This window comes from Mustelus asterias, chromosome X, assembly GCF_964213995.1.
Source record: "Mustelus asterias chromosome X, sMusAst1.hap1.1, whole genome shotgun sequence".
Classification (NCBI taxonomy): domain Eukaryota; kingdom Metazoa; phylum Chordata; class Chondrichthyes; order Carcharhiniformes; family Triakidae; genus Mustelus; species Mustelus asterias.
The window spans coordinates 8,598,655-8,615,562 of NC_135834.1; the positions used below are offsets into that span (position 1 = coordinate 8,598,655).

The 16,908-nt window shown below is 49.1% G+C and overlaps 1 protein-coding gene across 4 annotated transcripts in view; it reads right to left on the bottom strand.

The window, feature by feature from the left end:
- Nucleotides 1–768: 768 nt before the first annotated feature.
- LOC144481903 (acid-sensing ion channel 1-like) overlaps nt 769–16,908 on the bottom strand; it is a 1,161,333-nt gene continuing 1,145,193 nt past the window's right edge. For all 4 annotated transcript variants that reach the window (XM_078201068.1, XM_078201069.1, XM_078201066.1 and 1 more), the window contains 2 exons: nt 11,470–11,574; nt 769–1,273 (listed from right to left, as the gene is read on the bottom strand). In XM_078201068.1, the coding sequence (XP_078057194.1) occupies nt 1,169–1,273; nt 11,470–11,574 (210 nt within the window). In that variant the 3' untranslated portion in view covers nt 769–1,168. The remainder of the gene's footprint in view (nt 1,274–11,469; nt 11,575–16,908) is intronic.

Genomic DNA, 16,908 nt, shown 5'->3' on the forward strand with positions numbered 1-16,908 from the left:
GGGTCTCTGTCTGTGTGGAGTTTGCACATTCCCCCCGTGTCTGCTTGGGTTTCCTCTGGGTGCCCCGGTTTCCTCCCACACTCCAAAGACGTGCGGGTTAGGTGTATTGGCCATGCTAAATTGACCCTAGTGTCAGGGGGATTAGCAGGGTAAATACGTGGGGTTAAGGGAATAGGGTGGGATTGTGGTCAGGATAGACTCGATGGGCCGAATGGCCTCTTTCTGCACTGTAGGGATTCTATGAAATGAAAAACTGCGTACAGAGTCCACTGACAGAGTCACTCATACCGGGGCCAGCTACCCTTTCTTTTCCTCCAGCCTCCTCACATTTCCAACTACAGCGTAGTGGCAACATTGGTTAGAATCTCTTCCTCACATCTGACACTCAACCAAAGGTAGGCCGGAATCTCAGTGATTGGCACAGGGACTGGAAAAAAAAAAGCAGAGAAATTTGTCTGGGGCGGGAGCATAAAATGGCCGATGCGCCAGCCCGTTTTCCAATCTGTTGACATCGAGGGCCGTCAATTCATTCTGGCCTGTCTGAATCCTGCCGCCTGAGACAGATTTCCCGGCTCCCGATTTCTGTTGGAAATTCCACAAGGGAATGAGACCTATCAATCAAGCCTGCACTACTTTCCCCCACCCTGTGTGTCCAGTCATCCCAACTCTGAGCGAATTACAATGTAAAGTGACCATTTGACGATGGTGTAAAAATGGTGTAAATATGTTGTTAATGAACAAAAATCTATCAGCGATAGGAAACGAGATGACGTGAAATGTGCTCTAATTTTGTTTTGTCTCTATCTTAAGAACATGACCACGCAAGACGATACAAGCGGCCTACAAGAAGCGTTCACGATAATCAGTGGATAAAAAATTCCTTTTACAAAACTGGAGTATGATTCTAGATGAGAGAAAAAAGTTGGTTTCTTTTCGCAAAGTTAGTGTAAGAATGAGTGGAGTCCACGGAACAGTCATCCCCAAAACTGCCATTTTGTTTCAAAAGTGTAGTCGGGTTGTTTTTGAGTGTGTCTCCAGAAGATTTGTTCAATGACTTTGGTAGTTCAGAATTGGACAGCTCCAGTCTCCGTGGACAGTCCAGTCGCCTTTACGTTGAACTGTGAGATAAGTGTGTGTCGTCGTGGTCGCCAGTCGTGAGCCTCCACTATCAGCAGGTGAAGTCTTCAAATGTGCTACGAGGCGGGTGGTGAGGTAGAATATTCGCCGGGTACGTCATTCCCACGGGATGGCTCCTTAGGTTCTCACATGGGTTCTGTGGAGAGAGGAGGACAATTCCGTGCACCCACAGTCAAAGGTTGGGAATATCTGGGCTCCTAATTCAACATCCCTGCACCTTGGGGGCTCAATTCAGTAGCAGTTGCCTGGGTCAATGGGAGCGCAGTGAGCTGGACATTCCACAAGATCAAACGGGATAAAGATTCACCAGATTTCATCTTGTGGAGGCAGTGGCATTATCACTGGGCTAGTAATCCAGAGACCCAGGGTGATGCTCTGAGGACCCGGGTTCGAATCCCACCACAGCAGATGGTGAAATTTCAATTCAATAAAAATCTGGAGTTAAAAGTCGAGTGATGTTGTCAAAACCCCATCTGGGTACGGCCTACATGTGACTCAAGACCCAAGCAGCAATGTGGTTCACTCTTATTTATTTATCTTTTATTAGTGTCACGAGTAGGCTTACATTAACACTACAATGAAGTTACTGTGAAAATCCCCTAGTCGCCGCACTCCTGTTCGGGTTACACTGAGGAAGAATTTAGCACGGCTAATGCACCCTAACCAGCACGTCTTTCAGACTGTGGGAGGAAACCGGAGCACCCGGAGGAAACCCACGCAGACACGGGGAGAATGTGCAAACTCCACACGGACAGTGACCCAAGCCGGGAATTGAACCCGGGTCCCTGGACTGTGAGGCAGCAGTGCTAACCACCGTGCCACCGTGCTGCCCTAATTGCCCTGTGAAATGGCAACTAGGGATGGGTAATAAATACTGGCCCAGCCAGCAATACCCACATCCCGTGAATGAATTAAAAAAACCAAGATATATCAATGAGAGATGTGCCGTTCGATCAAGAAATGAGAGACAAGGTCACTAAGATCTGTCTGTGAAACTCTACAGTATATCACATGTAGATTTTAAAAAATCATTCATTTTATTTGTTTATTTATTCAGTGGCATCCCTAATTGCCCTTGCTCAGCCATTTCAGGGGTTGGCACTACCCAGGCATGTCTCTCTCCCCCTGGGGTGGGGGACTATACTCACCTTTGCACCTTCCCCTCAATAGCTGCATGTTTTGCTAAAGCTATCGTATGCGTTGGCGGGTTGGGGTGGGGGGGGGGGGGTGGAATTCCCTACCTGGGGGGAAGCATATGGTGCGGGAGCCCTTTAAATACATTTAAACTGATGCATCGCCAGCGAGGGGCAAGGAAAATTTCAGAACGAGATTTCCAGTCCCGGGGTTTTGTGGGATGTTCCACCGCTATTTTTGCCCACGGTGAACACTGGTTGAAAATAACCACCCGCCACTTCCAGATTTTGATTGAATTCCATTATAACCATCTGCCATGGTGGGATTCGAACTCAGGTCCTCCAGAGCATTACCCTGGGTCTCTGGATTACTAGTCCAGTGGCAATGGCAGGGCAAGGCTACAATTCATTGGAATGTTTGGGTGAAGTTTTTTTCTTATTCATTCGTGGGACTTGGGCGTCGCTGGCTGGGCCAGCATTTATTGCCCATCCCTAGATGCCCTCGAACTGAGTGTCTCGCTCGGCCATTGCAGAGGACAGTTGAGAGTCAACCACATTGCTGTGGCTCTGGAGTCACATGTAGGCCAGACCGGGTAAGGACGGCAGATTTCCTTCCCTAAAGGACATTGGTGAACCAGATGGCTTTTTCCGACAATGGTTTCATCAGTAGATTCTTAATTCCAGATATTTTTTATTGAATTCAAATTCCACCATCTGCCGTGGCGGGATTCGAACCTGGGTCCCCCAGAACATTAGCTGAGCTCCTGGATTAATAATCTAGCGATAATACCACTAGGCCATCACCTTCTGAGTTGCACTTTTGAAAAAAATAAAATCGTTCAAAGAGAAACAGTTCGGCTCAGCAAGGTAAGGGATGCGGGGCTGTGCGAGAGGGTTTTGACAGCCAGTGTGACATATCGCAGCTTTAAAGCAAAGTGTCCTTTACCTGTCGCTACAAAACATCTTTGCCTAGAACCACAGAACAGCAAGACCTGCACCGCGCTCGCAAACCCCCCCGCCGCTCCAATACCATATTTCTGCTTTCCACACAAGCCAACACTGAGGCCCCTCTGCATGGGACAGCCAATTCAGAGATAATTGCTGCACTGCTTATCTATAAACCCCCGGGGTCTGGTTGGGGACAGACCGAACTCATTCACAGCCTTCTGGAAGAAGGTGTAACTGGGGTGATCAGTAAGTTTGCGGACGACACGAAAATGGCTGGACTTGGAGATAGTGAGGAACATTGTCAGAAGCTACAGAAGGATATAGATAGGCTGGAAATTTGGACAAAGAAATGGCAGATGGAGTTCAATCCAGATAAATGCGAAGTGATGCATTTTGGTGGAACTAACATAGGGGGGAGTTATACGATAAATGGCAGAACCATAAAGTGTGTAGATACGCAGAGGGACCTGGGTGTGCAAGTCCACAGATCCTTGAAGGTGACGTCACAGGTGGAGAAGGTAGTGAATAAGGCATATGGCATGCTTGCCTTTATAGGACGGGGCATAGAGTATAAAAGTTGGGGTCTGATGTTGCAGTTGTATAGAATGTTGGTTCGGCCGCATTTGGAATACTGCGTCCAGTTCTGGTCGCCACACTACCAGAAGGACGTGGAGGCTTTAGAGTGAGTGCAGAGGAGGTTTACCAGGATGTTGCCTGGTATGGAAGGGCTTAGTTATGAGGAGAGATTGGGTAAACTGGGGTTGTTCTCACTGGAAAGACGGAGGATGAGGGGTGACCTAATAGAGGTGTAAAAAATTATGAAAGGCATAGATAGGGTGAACGGTGGGAAGCTTTTTCCCAGATCGGTGGTGACGTTCACGAGGGGTCATAGGTTCAAGGTGAGAGCGGGGAGGTTTAACACAGATATCAGAAGGATGTATTTTACACAGAGGGTGGTGGGGGCCTGGAATGCGCTGCCAGGCAAGGTGGTGGAGGCGGACACACTGGGAACGTTTAAGACTTATCTAGACAGCCACATGAACGGAGTGGGAATGGAGGGATACAAAAGAATGGTCTAGTTTGGACCAGGGAGCGGCGCGGGTTTGGAGGGCCGAAGGGCCTGTTCCTGTGCTGTACTGTTCTTTGTTCTTTGTACAAGATTATGAGGGGCATGGACAGAGTGGATAGTCAGAAGCTTTTTCTCAGGGTGGAAGAGTCAATTACTAGGGGGCATAGGTTTAAGGTGCGAGGGGCAAGGTTTAAAGGAGATGTACGAGGCAGATTTTTTACACAGAGGGTGGTGGGTGCCTGGAACTCGCTGCCGGGGGAAGGTAGTGGAAGCAGATACGGTAGTGACTTTTAAGGGGCATCTTGACAAGTACATGAATAGGATGGGAATAGAGGGATATGGTCCCCGGAAGGGTCGGGGGTTTTAGTTCAGTCGGGCAGCACGGTCGGTGCAGGCTTGGAGGGCCGAAGGGCCTGTTCCTGTGCTGTAACTTTCTTTGTTCTTTGACCAGCACACGGAGGAGAGTTTCATCTCTTTGGCCGGAACTGTGTTTGAACTGGGGTCCTGAGGAAAGGGAGGTAGGAAGGACAGTATTCCAGCAGAATAATCTCTCCTCCCCTCTTGGGGAGAGACTGGAGCCAACGTTTCGAGTCTTGATGACCCTTCGTCACACAAAGGGTCATCTGGACTTAAAACATTGGCTCTTTTCTCTCTCCACAGATGCTGTCGGACCTGCTGAGATTTTCCAGCATTTTCTGTTTTTGTTTCAGATTCCAGCATCCGCAGAATTCTGCTTTCATCTCCTCCTCCCTTGACTGGTCTGCTGTATTCGCAGAGCGTCTGCCCATTAGAGAGATGCAGGCTGACTGAGTCGTTTCCTCAGAGTTAACCCCATGCAAAGAGATTCTGGATTGGGAGGTAATTGGCAAAAAAAGGTGGAGGTGAGATGTGGGGAATGTTTTTCCATGCAGCCAGTTATTGCGACCCAGAAGGTGCTGCCTCAATCTGGAAGCAGATGCAATAGCAACGCTCACGAGGGAAATTGGGTGAATCCTTGAAGGGGGAAGGAAACTCTCAGGCTGAGGGGAGTGGGACTAATCGGACAACTCTTTAAAAGAGATAGTCTGGGCACAACGGGCCGATTGGCCTTCTGTGCTCTAAGATTGTATGATCTGGCTCACACAGAACTACAAAGCATACGATAAATGCAGCTCATGGCTCCAAATGATTCCCCGTACACATTTGTGCACTCTGTTTAAATAAGCTGCGATCCAACTTTCTGATGAGGTATCCTCTGACTTTATTGTGACGGTGCTGTCTGGTGGCTGCCTTTATTTCATTACCAGTGGTTCAAAGCATTTAACTTCTGATCGTGTGAGTGGGATTTTAATTACATTATTGCTAAATCATTAGTATAATCATACATTTTGCCTCAGTGATTATCCCGAGGTGTCTCTTCTCTGCACAGCAGCAATAATTACCAGCAGGGCTGCCGTGCAGTCGAGGGAGACTCCGGACTTATTTCCGTGACCGAGCCGTGGATGGAAAAAAAAGGATTGGAGGTTGGAGGCGGGACAGCAAGTCTTTTTCAGTGCCTTGTCTTCGTGAGACTTTTTACTGAACTGGATAAAAATGGCAGCCGACAGGTCTTGCCTCATGACAGAATTGCAAGACTATGGCAAGCGAGGGAGTACATTTAGTTCGACTGCATTTTCAAAAGCCCAAACATCTCCCTTTTCACGTTCAGCAAAAGATACAAGCCTCTCCCCTTTCCGAGTGAACAAAAGACACATCTGAATGCACAATCCGGTGTGACTGTGAGTTACCCAAGTTACCCCCCGTTCTCATGCATTAACAACTGTTTGCTCTACTAATCAGTCACTGCGCATGCATTGCACATGATGGGTGGGATCTTCCGGCCGCGCTCGCCCCCCACAAGGCCGGAAATTCCCGCCCCAGGTCAGCGGACCTTTGCATGTTCTTCCGAATTTACTGCCCCGCCCGCTACGATTCCCGTGGCAGGCAGGACGGGAAAATCCCGCCCATGATCTTTAAATTGTGCAGGTCTCTTAATGGGATGCATGCACGTTGACACTGTCTGTCTATCTGTCCCTTATCCGGAGAGTGTCATTCCTGTAGCCCTTGTTGCCTTGGTGACTGTTGTCATAGTTGGGATTCATGGACCTCTGGGATAGTTCTGTACTCAGTACGGCTGGTGAGATCCCTTTTCCCTAATTGCTGTGAAGGAGCGGTTTCACTAGTTGTTCACTATGTTTGCGGATGTGCTGGTATATTTGGTCATTTACTTCCACTGTGTATGATGGGGGTGACAATTTCTCCACACACGAGCTAGGTTTCAATGTGGGTTGACTCCTGTTGAGAAGGTTTGTACCCTGACTGGCTCTCCAGTGTCCAATTTCGGTAATGGTTTGGAAATCTTGTCAAACTGAAATTTGTCTTTCTGTCATTTCGTCTTGATCCTTTCACTCGTACCTTTTACTACTTCTGGTTTCAGTTGATTTTTGGCGATTGAGAGATTAGTTTACGTGCGGCATGACCCCAGTGTCTGAACTGGACTACTTTCCCCCTGCCTCCAATCAGTGCGTTTCTCCACTTGAGGATTGCCTTCTATACGCCAGTGCTAGGTCCGCTCAATTTCTTGGTGAGTCCTTTGGCGATTTTCACTGGTGCCTTAGCCTTTCCAGTCATAGAGTGGAGATGATGTGTGGTGCTGAGTTTCCCAATCCTTTGTGAAACGGCTAAATTCTTCACTTGTGAACTGAGGGCCACTATCACTCATCACAATGTTTGGAATGCTGTACTGACTGAAGTGTGCTCTCAAGTATTCGACTATTTCTCTTGTTGTTGCAGTTGAAGCTAATTCCCAGTGGTCAGTGATGAGATAATCGGTTCCTGCCAAAGTGAAAGAGATGTACTCTGATCTTCATCCGTGGTCTGTCTGGGATGTCATATGTTATCAGTGGCCCTCTAGCTTGTTCAGTTTGGTACTGGTTACATGCACTGTGCTAGCTGTTGTCTTTCATTACATTGCTCATGTTTGGTCAGTAAAGCACATTTCTTGCCTACCTCAGGGCTGATTCAATCCATTGACAGCTTGAAAAGATAAATCTCAGCATCTCTCTTCTCATCTCCTTAGGGATGATGACTCAATTTCCTTTGTCGAAGGCAGCTTGGGCTGTCAGTTCATCTCAGTATGCCCAATATGTTCTTGTGAGCACAAATGTGTCCTCGATGCTGGCCTGAGAGTATCAAGGGCACACTTACCGCCCCACCCACTCCGATTCCTGTGGCGGGCAGGGCGGTAAAACTCCAGCCCTCAATCGATAAACATATCGATGTACTCCTCTAGGATCTGTTCTGCTCTCACTGGTGTTGTGTGCCACGACGCATTGTGAATCGCTGTTGACGCATTCAGAGTTCCCAAGCTTTAGACACGCTTCTGCTAAAGCCAGTGGCTGTGGTATCCCATCTGTGATCTGAAACTCTAAATCGTCCTTCGTGTCCTCAGATTAATTTGTCCTCTCGGCATGTGGAGGGTGCCATCATATCGCCTCAACCTTACTTCAGAGAGCTTTTTGTCTCCAGATCTCCATGTTGGGCCACTTCACACAGGCCCTGTGAGTGTCACGATGTTGCGTGACACATCAGAGTCGACCTTTCACTTCTCCTTCACTTGCGACTTTTCCTTTACGGTCATCGTACTAACAGTCACAAGTTGGCTACAGATTTAACTGAACCAACCTGTTGCGCCGTGTATATTACTTCATCAGATCTGCTGATATCGCTCCAGTGGCCATCCAGTGTTTTGCCTAGCTCTCACCAAACACTTGTAGAAACATAGAAGATAGGGGCAGGAGGAGGCCATTCGGCCCTTCGAGCCTGCTCCGCCATCCATCACCATCATGGCTGATCATCCAACTCAATAGCCTAATCCTGCTTTCCCGCCATAACCTTTAACCCCATTCGCCCCAAGTGCTATATCCAGCCGCCTCTTGAATACATTCAATGTTTTGGCATCAACTACTTCCTGTGGTAATGAATTCCACAGGCTCACCGGGTGAAGAAATGTCTCCTCATCTCCGTCCTAAATGGTCTACCCCGAATCCTCAGACTGTGACCCCTGGTTCTGGACTCCCCCACCATTGGGAACATCCTCCCTGCATCTACCCTGTCTAGTCCTGTTAGAATTTTATAAGTCTCTATGAGATCCCCCCTCATTCGTCTGAACTCCAGCGAAAACAATCCTAACCTCGTCAATCTCTCCTCATACATCAGTCCCGCCATCCCCGGAATCAGCCTGGCAAACCTTCGCTGCACTCCCTCGAGAGCAAGACGGTAGCACAGTGGTTAGCACTGCTGCTTCACAGCTCCAGGGTCCCGGGTTCGATTCCCGGCTCGGGTCACTGTCTGTGTGGAGTTTGCACATTCTCCCCGTGTCTGCGTGGGTTTCCTCCGGGTGCTCCGGTTTCCTCCCACAGTCCAAAGATGTGCGGGTTAGGTTGATTGGCCAGGTTAAAATTGCCCCTGAGATGCGTAGGTTAGAGGGATTAGCGGGTAAATATGTGGGGGTAGGGCCTGGGTGGGATTGTGGTCGGTGCAGACTCGATGGGCCGAATGGCCTCCTTCTGCACTGTAGGGTTTCTATGATTTCTATGATTCTATGATGATCCTTCCTCAGAAAAGGAGACCAAAACTGCACACAATACTCCAGGTGTGGCCTCACCAAGGCCCTGTATAATTGCAACAACACATCCCTGCTCCTGTACTCGAAACCTCTCGCAATGAAGGCCAACATACCATTTGCCTTCTTTACCGCCTGCTGCACCTGCATGCTTACCTTCAGCGACTGGTGCACAAGGACACCCAGGTCCCTCTGCACTCTCCCCTCTCCCAATTTACAGCCATTCAGGTAGTAATCTGCCTTCTTGGTTTTGCTTCCAAAGTGAATAACCTCACATTTATCCAAATTATACTGCATCTGCCATTGATTTGCCCACTCACCCAACCTGTCCAGATCATTCTGAAGGATCTCTGCATCCTCGTCACAGTTCACCCTCCCACCCAACTTGGTATCATCTGCAAACTTTGAGATGTTACATTTTGTCCCCTCATCCAAATCATTAATATATATTGTGAATAACAAATGATTCTGCTTCTTGCAGTTAAAACACTGCTTTCCCCATGCGAGGCAATTCTTCTTTTCCTGTGCATTATATCTCGATGGGCTGAATGGCCTCCTTCTGCACTGTAGGGTTTCTATGATTTCTATGTCCTTCACAGTATTTGCATTCTGCCTTTTGTCTGCGATTGCTCTGCTCTTTTGGCTTGGACTGTCTCTCAGCCTAATGCATCTCCTGGTCTGTTCTGCCATCCATATGCTCTACTTCTACATTTTGACGCACGCCTATTACTTTAGTCGAGTTTCCCATGCCTAAGACCTTTAATCAGATCAGCTTTTAGCTGTCTGAATTCACATGATTCTGCCAGCTGTTTTACTGCCGTGAATGTACCGTTCACTGGTCTCATTTTCACCATGAATTCTAGTATTGAATACATATTGTTCATATGTAACGTTCACTCGGAGTTTAAAATGCGTCTTCAAAGCTTTGCCATCTGTTTTCTTTGCTCATCAGTTAGATTTAAGGTGTATTTTGTAGCTGTTCTATGCTGTTAAAAGCCTAGCTCCTCTTAACCGTTCAGGCTTGTTAATTAAGCCTGTTGCAATCTTATCGTTTTACCATTGTAACTGCCAGTTTCGCCGTGTATCACCATCCGATGTTACTGGAGATGGGATGGGAACATTTACCGCAGCCATTTTTTTTACTCACTTGGTATTTACTTTTTTCCCCCTTTTTCAGCAGCTGTTTTTTGCAGGTTTGGATTTTTCTGTGTTCCTGGATTCTCGGTGTCTTCTCCGCATCGATTCCGGGGTTCAAAAATCTATTTTTTCTCCACCTCTGCGCACCACGTTGCATGTATAAGGTCTTCATCAGTGTCTTGTCTCTGCGAGAGGCTTTGTTGAACTGAACAAAAATGGCAGCCTACGGTGTTCGCCTCATGGCAGAGTCATGTGACTATGTCAAGCTATCTCATACGGTTAGTAAGACTGCATTTGCAAAATCCCGAACGGAGGCTTTATTTGTCCACAAATCTGAGAATTTCTGCCCCCGTCTCACGTGCTTCCATCATCATCCATGCCAAGAGGAAGAAGGATCCATAAGACCATAGGAGCAGAATTAGGCCACTCGGCCCATCGACTCTGCTCCGCCATTCAATCATGGCTGATATTTTTCTCATCCCCATTCTCCTGCCTTTTCCCCATAACCCCTGATCCCCTTATTAATCAAGAACCTATCTATCTCTGTCTTAAAGACACTCAATGACCCGGCCTCCTCTGCGGCAAAGAGTTCCACAGATTCACCACTCTCTGGCTGAAGAAATTCCTCCTATCTCTGTTTTAAAGGATCGTCCCTTTAGCCTGAGGTTGTGCCCTCTGGTTCTAGTTTTTCCCACTAGTGGAAACATTCTCTTTACATCCACTCTATCCAGGCCTCGCAGTATCCTGGAAGTTTCAATTGTGTATGCTGAAGGTCAAAGGTTTAATTTGCTGCCATCAACTGCACTCATTGACTGCAAAGATTTCTATGGTATACAACAGCATACACCCCTTTCCAGATCACTAAGAGACTGCACTGCCCCTGTTCACTGAAAGTTGTTGAGAATTTGAGTTCTGAAACACAAATCTGGGTTTTTTTCCACTCTCTCTCCCCCGCCCCCGCACTCCCCCGCTCTCCCCCCTACCCCCTCTTCCCCCCCACCCCAATTCTTGCTTTTCTCCAGTTATGCCATGATGAATTGGTGGCATCATGCCGCCTGCCAGACACCTCACCAGCTGCGCCAATGTTAGCCCCCCCTCAACCCCACTCTCTGCCACCCCATGCCCGTGCAGTGTTCACTGGCAGGGGTGTGGGGAGCTCTTCATCCCAGCCCCGTCAATGAAAGGAGTGGGAGCAAGGTTCCTTCCCAATCGATGGAAGAGAGAGAATGGAAGAAATGTTCTGGGGAGTTGCTCTCGTGCATTGCCCTGGTGGTTGGTTATAGGATAACGTTAGCAGGTACCTGCGAGTTGGCTCCCAGCCTATGGACTGTGTGAGGCTCTGCCAACAAGACGGAAAGGGAAGAAAACACCTTAAAACGGAGAAATGAAGAAGCAATACTTGCATGGCGCTTGATGTCATCCAGACTGAGTGTTACTCCCTTGTCATTGTTGTTTCTCTTCTGCTGTTTGCCGTATTTCAATATGCCACACAGTTTGTGCTTCAACACCTGCCAACATAAAACACACAGCGTCACTGACTGCTTCAATCAGCAAGACCCTTGGTGATCCCAGCTGGAAGATGCAACGGAGCTTCCTTTATTATTCTCTGTCCCAGAACTGTGAAATACTGAGGAGAAGCTTTGGAAGTTTGTTCTGTTTGTGTGTGTGTGAGTGAGTGTGAGAGTGTGACAGAGTGTGTGAGAGTGTGTGTGAGAGAGTGTGTGTGTGTGAGTGCGTGTGTGTGAGTGTGTGTGTGTGAGAGAGTGTGACAGAGTGTGTGAGAGTGTGTGTGTGTGTGTGTGTGCGAGTGAGTGTGAGAGTGTGACAGAGTGTGTGAGAGTGTGTGAGAAAGTGTGTGTGAGAGAGTGTGTGTGTGTGTGTGTGAGAGTATGTGTGTGAGAGAGTATGTGTAAGAGTGTGTGTGCGCGTGTTCTGTCTGCCTGTGTGTGCTGCTTGTTCTGTCTGCCTGTGTGTGCACGTGTTCTGTCTGCCCGTGTGTGCGCTTGTTCTGTCTGCCTGTGTGTGTGCTTGTTCTGTCTGCCTGTGTGTGCGCTTGTTCTGTCTGCCTGTGTGCTTGTTCTGTCTGCCTGTGTGTGCTGCTTGTTCTGTCTGCCTGTGTGTGCGCTTGTCCTGTCTGCCTGTGTGTGCTTGTTCTGTCTGCCTGTGTGTGCGCTTGTTCTGTCTGCCTGTGTGCTTGTTCTGTCTGCCTGTGTGTGCTGCTTGTTCTGTCTGCCTGTGTGTGCGCTTGTCCTGTCTGCCTGTGTGTGTGCTTGTTCTGTCTGCCTGTGTGTGTGCTTGTCCTGTCTGCCTGTGTGTGTGCTTGTTCTGTCTGCCTGTGTGTGTGCACTTGTCCTGTCTGCCTGTGTGTGTGCTTGTCCTGTCTGCCTGTGTGTGTGCTTGTCCTGTCTGCCTGTGTGTGTGCTTGTTCTGTCTGCCTGTGTGTGTGCACTTGTCCTGTCTGCCTGTGTGTGTGCTTGTTCTGTCTGCCTGTGTGTGTGCTTGTCCTGTCTGCCTGTGTGTGTGCACTTGTCCTGTCTGCCTGTGTGTGTGCACTTGTCCTGTCTGCCTGTGTGTGTGCACTTGTCCTGTCTGCCTGTGTGTGCGCTTGTTCTGTCTGCCTGTGTGTGTGCTTGTTCTGTCTGCTTGTGTGTGTGCGCTTGTTCTGCCTGCCTGTGTGTGCGCTTGTTCTAGAACAATACAGCACAGAAACAGGCCCTTCGGCCCTCCAAGCCCGCGCCGCTCCCTGGTCCAAACTAGACCATTCTTTTGTATCCCTCCATTCCCACTCCGTTCATATGGCTGTCTAGATAAGTCTTAAACGTTCCCAGTGTGTCCGCCTCCACCAACTTGCCTGGCAGCGCATTCCAGGTCCCCACCACCCTCTGTGTAAAATATGTCCGTCTGATATCTGTGTTAAACCTCCCCCTCTTCACCTTGAACCTATGACCCCTCGTGAACGTCACCACCGACCTGGGGAAAAGCTTCCCACCGTTCACCCGATCTATGCCTTTCATAATTTTATACACCTCTATTAGATCTCCCCTCATCCTCCGTCTTTCCAGTGAGAACAACCCCAGTTTCCCCAATCTCTCCTCATAACTAAGCCCCTCCATACCAGGCAACATCCTGATAAACCTCCTCTGCACTCTCTCTAAAGCCTCCACGTCCTTCTGGTAGTGTGGCGACCAGAACTGGGCGCAGTATTCCAGATGCGGCCGAACCAACGTTCTATACATCTGCAACATCAGACCCCAACTTTTATACTCTATGCCCCGTCCTATAAAGGCAAGCATGCCATATGCCTTCTTCACCACCTTCTCCACCTGTGACTGTCTGCCTGTGTGTGTGCGCTTGTCCTGTCTGCCTGTGTGTGCGCTTGTCCTGTCTGCCTGTGTGTGCGCTTGTCCTGTCTGCCTGTGTGTGCGCTTGTCCTGTCTGCCTGTGTGTGTGCTTGTTCTGTCTGCCTGTGTGTGTGCGCTTGTCCTGTCTGCCTGTGTGTTTGCGCTTGTTCTGTCTACCTGTGTGTGCGCTTGTCCTGTCTGTCTGTGTGTGTGCTTGTCCTGTCTGCCTGTGTGTGTGCGCTTGTCCTGTCTGCCTGTGTGTTTGCGCTTGTTCTGTCTACCTGTGTGTGCGCTTGTCCTGTCTGTCTGTGTGTGTGCGCTTGTCCTGTCTGCCTGTGTGTGTGCGCTTGTCCTGTCTGCCTGTGTGTGCGCTTGTCCTGTCTGCCTGTGTGTGCGCTTGTCCTGTCTGCCTGTGTGTGTGCGCTTGTCCTGTCTGCCTGTGTGTGTGCTTGTTCTGTCTGCCTGTGTGTGTGCGCTTGTCCTGTCTGCCTGTGTGTTTGCGCTTGTTCTGTCTACCTGTGTGTGCGCTTGTCCTGTCTGTCTGTGTGTGTGCTTGTCCTGTCTGCCTGTGTGTGTGCGCTTGTCCTGTCTGCCTGTGTGTTTGCGCTTGTTCTGTCTACCTGTGTGTGCGCTTGTCCTGTCTGTCTGTGTGTGCGCTTGTCCTGTCTGCCTGTGTGTGTGCGCTTGTCCTGTCTGCCTGTGTGTGTGCTTGTTCTGTCTGCCTGTGTGTGTGCGCTTGTCCTGTCTGCCTGTGTGTTTGCGCTTGTTCTGTCTACCTGTGTGTGCGCTTGTCCTGTCTGTCTGTGTGTGTGCTTGTCCTGTCTGCCTGTGTGTGTGCGCTTGTCCTGTCTGCCTGTGTGTTTGCGCTTGTTCTGTCTACCTGTGTGTGCGCTTGTCCTGTCTGTCTGTGTGTGTGCTTGTCCTGTCTGCCTGTGTGTGTGCGCTTGTCCTGTCTGCCTGTGTGTGCGCTTGTCCTGTCTGCCTGTGTGTGCGCTTGTTCTGTCTGCCCGTGTTCTGTAAGCCTGTGTCACACTAGATTAATAGTCTCATGAGAACGCCATTACGCACTACCTCCCACCTCAGCTGGAGATGTGAGGGAGAACAGTGGGTTGTTCTACACAGGAGGCACTGGCAGATTTCAAACAGAAATGAGGAGTAATTACTTCATAGAATCCTACAGTGCAGAAGGCCATTTGGACGCTAAGGGGCAATTTAGCACGGCCAATCCACCTAACCTGCACATCTTTGGACACTAAGGGGCAATTTAGCATGGCCAATCCACCTGACCTACACATCTTTGGACACTAAGGGGCAATTTAGCATGGCCAATCCACCTAACCTGCACATCTTTGGACACTAAGGGGCAATTTAGCATGGCCAATCCACCTAACCTGCACAGGAGCGGATAGTCATGCCCAATCAAAGTTCCATTCATGGACTGAAGAAATGTCAGCGCTTGAGACGTCACAGTTCATCACAAGTAGCACGGTGGCACAGTGATTAGCACTGCTGCCTCACAGTGCCAGGGACCCAGATTCGATTCCCAGCTTGGGTCACTGTCTGTGTGGAGTTTGCACGTTCTCCGCGTGTCTGCGTGGGTTTCTTCCGGGTGCTCCGGTTTCCTCCCACACTCCAAAGATGTGCAGGTTAGGTTGATTGGCCATGTTAAATTGCCCCTTAGTGTCCAAAGATGTGCGGGTTAGGTGGATTGGCCATGCTAAATTGTCCCTTAGTGTCCAAAGATGTGCAGGTTAGGTGGATTGGCCATGGTAAATTGCCCCTTAGTGTCAGGGGGACAAGCCAGGGTAAATACATGGGGTTATGGAGATCGGGCCTGGGTGGGATTGTGGTCGGTGCAGACTCGATGGGCCGAATGGCCTCCTTCTGCACTGTAGGGATTCTGTGATTCTAAGCGCTGTTCTGGTGTAAGATTGAGCGACACTCACACACACGGCTCGTTGGAGCTGAGGGGCCGACCTTCTTTTCGCTGTTTACTGTGACTGGAAAAGGCAGTGACCTCTCGAGAATGAACCATTAATCGCACCACTCCGGAGTCATCGCTGCATTCATTCAGAGGTGTGAGAAATACTGTGGGGGGAGGAGGGAGAGGGGGAGGGGAAGAGAACAGTCCCTCCTTTCTCTTTGTTAACTAATTGTGAATCCATAAAGGGTGATTTGAAATGGGAGACACACATACTCAAGATACTGCCACACATTTCATACAATTCCTACAGTGCAGAAGGAGGCCATTCGGCCCATCGAGTCTGTATCGGCAACAATCCCATCCAGGCCCTATTCCTGTAACCCCACGTATTTACCCTGCTAATCCCCTGACACTGGGGTCAATTTAGCACGGCCAATCCACCTAACCCGCACATCTTTGGATACTCGGTGAATAGCAGAGTCGACACGAGGGGCCGAATGGACTATTCCTGCCCCTGTTGCGTATGCCCAATCCTCTGTAAGGAACCCGGAATCCTGTGCTGTCTCTGTGAGCCAGTGGCCCTGAATGCGGGCCAAACTTTCCATCGTATGGAATCAATCATTGTAAGCTTATTGCAAGCCTGATTCTTATTACTTCATGTGAATGGTCCAGTCAGTTTATTATCTTAGAAAGAAGAATCTTAGAAACCCTACAGCACAGAAAGAGGCCATTCGGCCCATCGAGTCTGCACCGACAATCCCACCCAGGCCCTACCCCCATATCCCTACATATTTACCCGCTAATCCCTCTAACCTACGGACACTAAGGGACAATTTTTAGCATGGCCAATCAACCTAACCCGCACATCTTTGGACTGTGGGAGGAAACTGGAGCACCCGGAGGAAACCCACGCAGACACGAGGAGAATGTGCAAACTCCACACAGACAGTGACCCAAGCCGGGAATCGAACCCAGGTCCCTGGAGCTGTGAAGCAGCAGTGCTAACCACTGTGCCACCGCACCGTGTCTCCAGTCAAAATGAAACACAGCCAATCTGATCACACACTCACTCTGTATTCATTAAGCAGTGATACTTGCAATGAAAGCATTGTATTTAATTGGGAAACTATTCTAGACTGGACACACACTTACTGCTGATGGAGGCTTATTGACAGCGGAAAGTATTTTGAGTATGAAAGAGGACTTTCAAAGATAAATGAAAACTATTGCAGTCTAACCGTCTCAATTCAAACTGCAGAAGATTTTGCATTTATATAGCAACTTCCACTTTCCTCAGGACACGCAAAAGTGCTTCACAGTCGATGGCCTGTTTTTGAGGTGCACTCATTGTTACGATGTAACACAATGGCCAATCTGTGCACGGCAGGATCCCACAGGCGATCAATGACCAGATACTGTGCTTCAAGTGGTGTGGCTTGAGAGGATGAATGTTGGCCGGGACATCAGGGACAAGTCCCCTGCTTTGTCTTCAAATAGGTCGTGGGATCTTTTACACCCACTGAGCTTACAAACAAACTGCACCTCCGACAATGCAGCACCCCTTCAGTACTCTACTT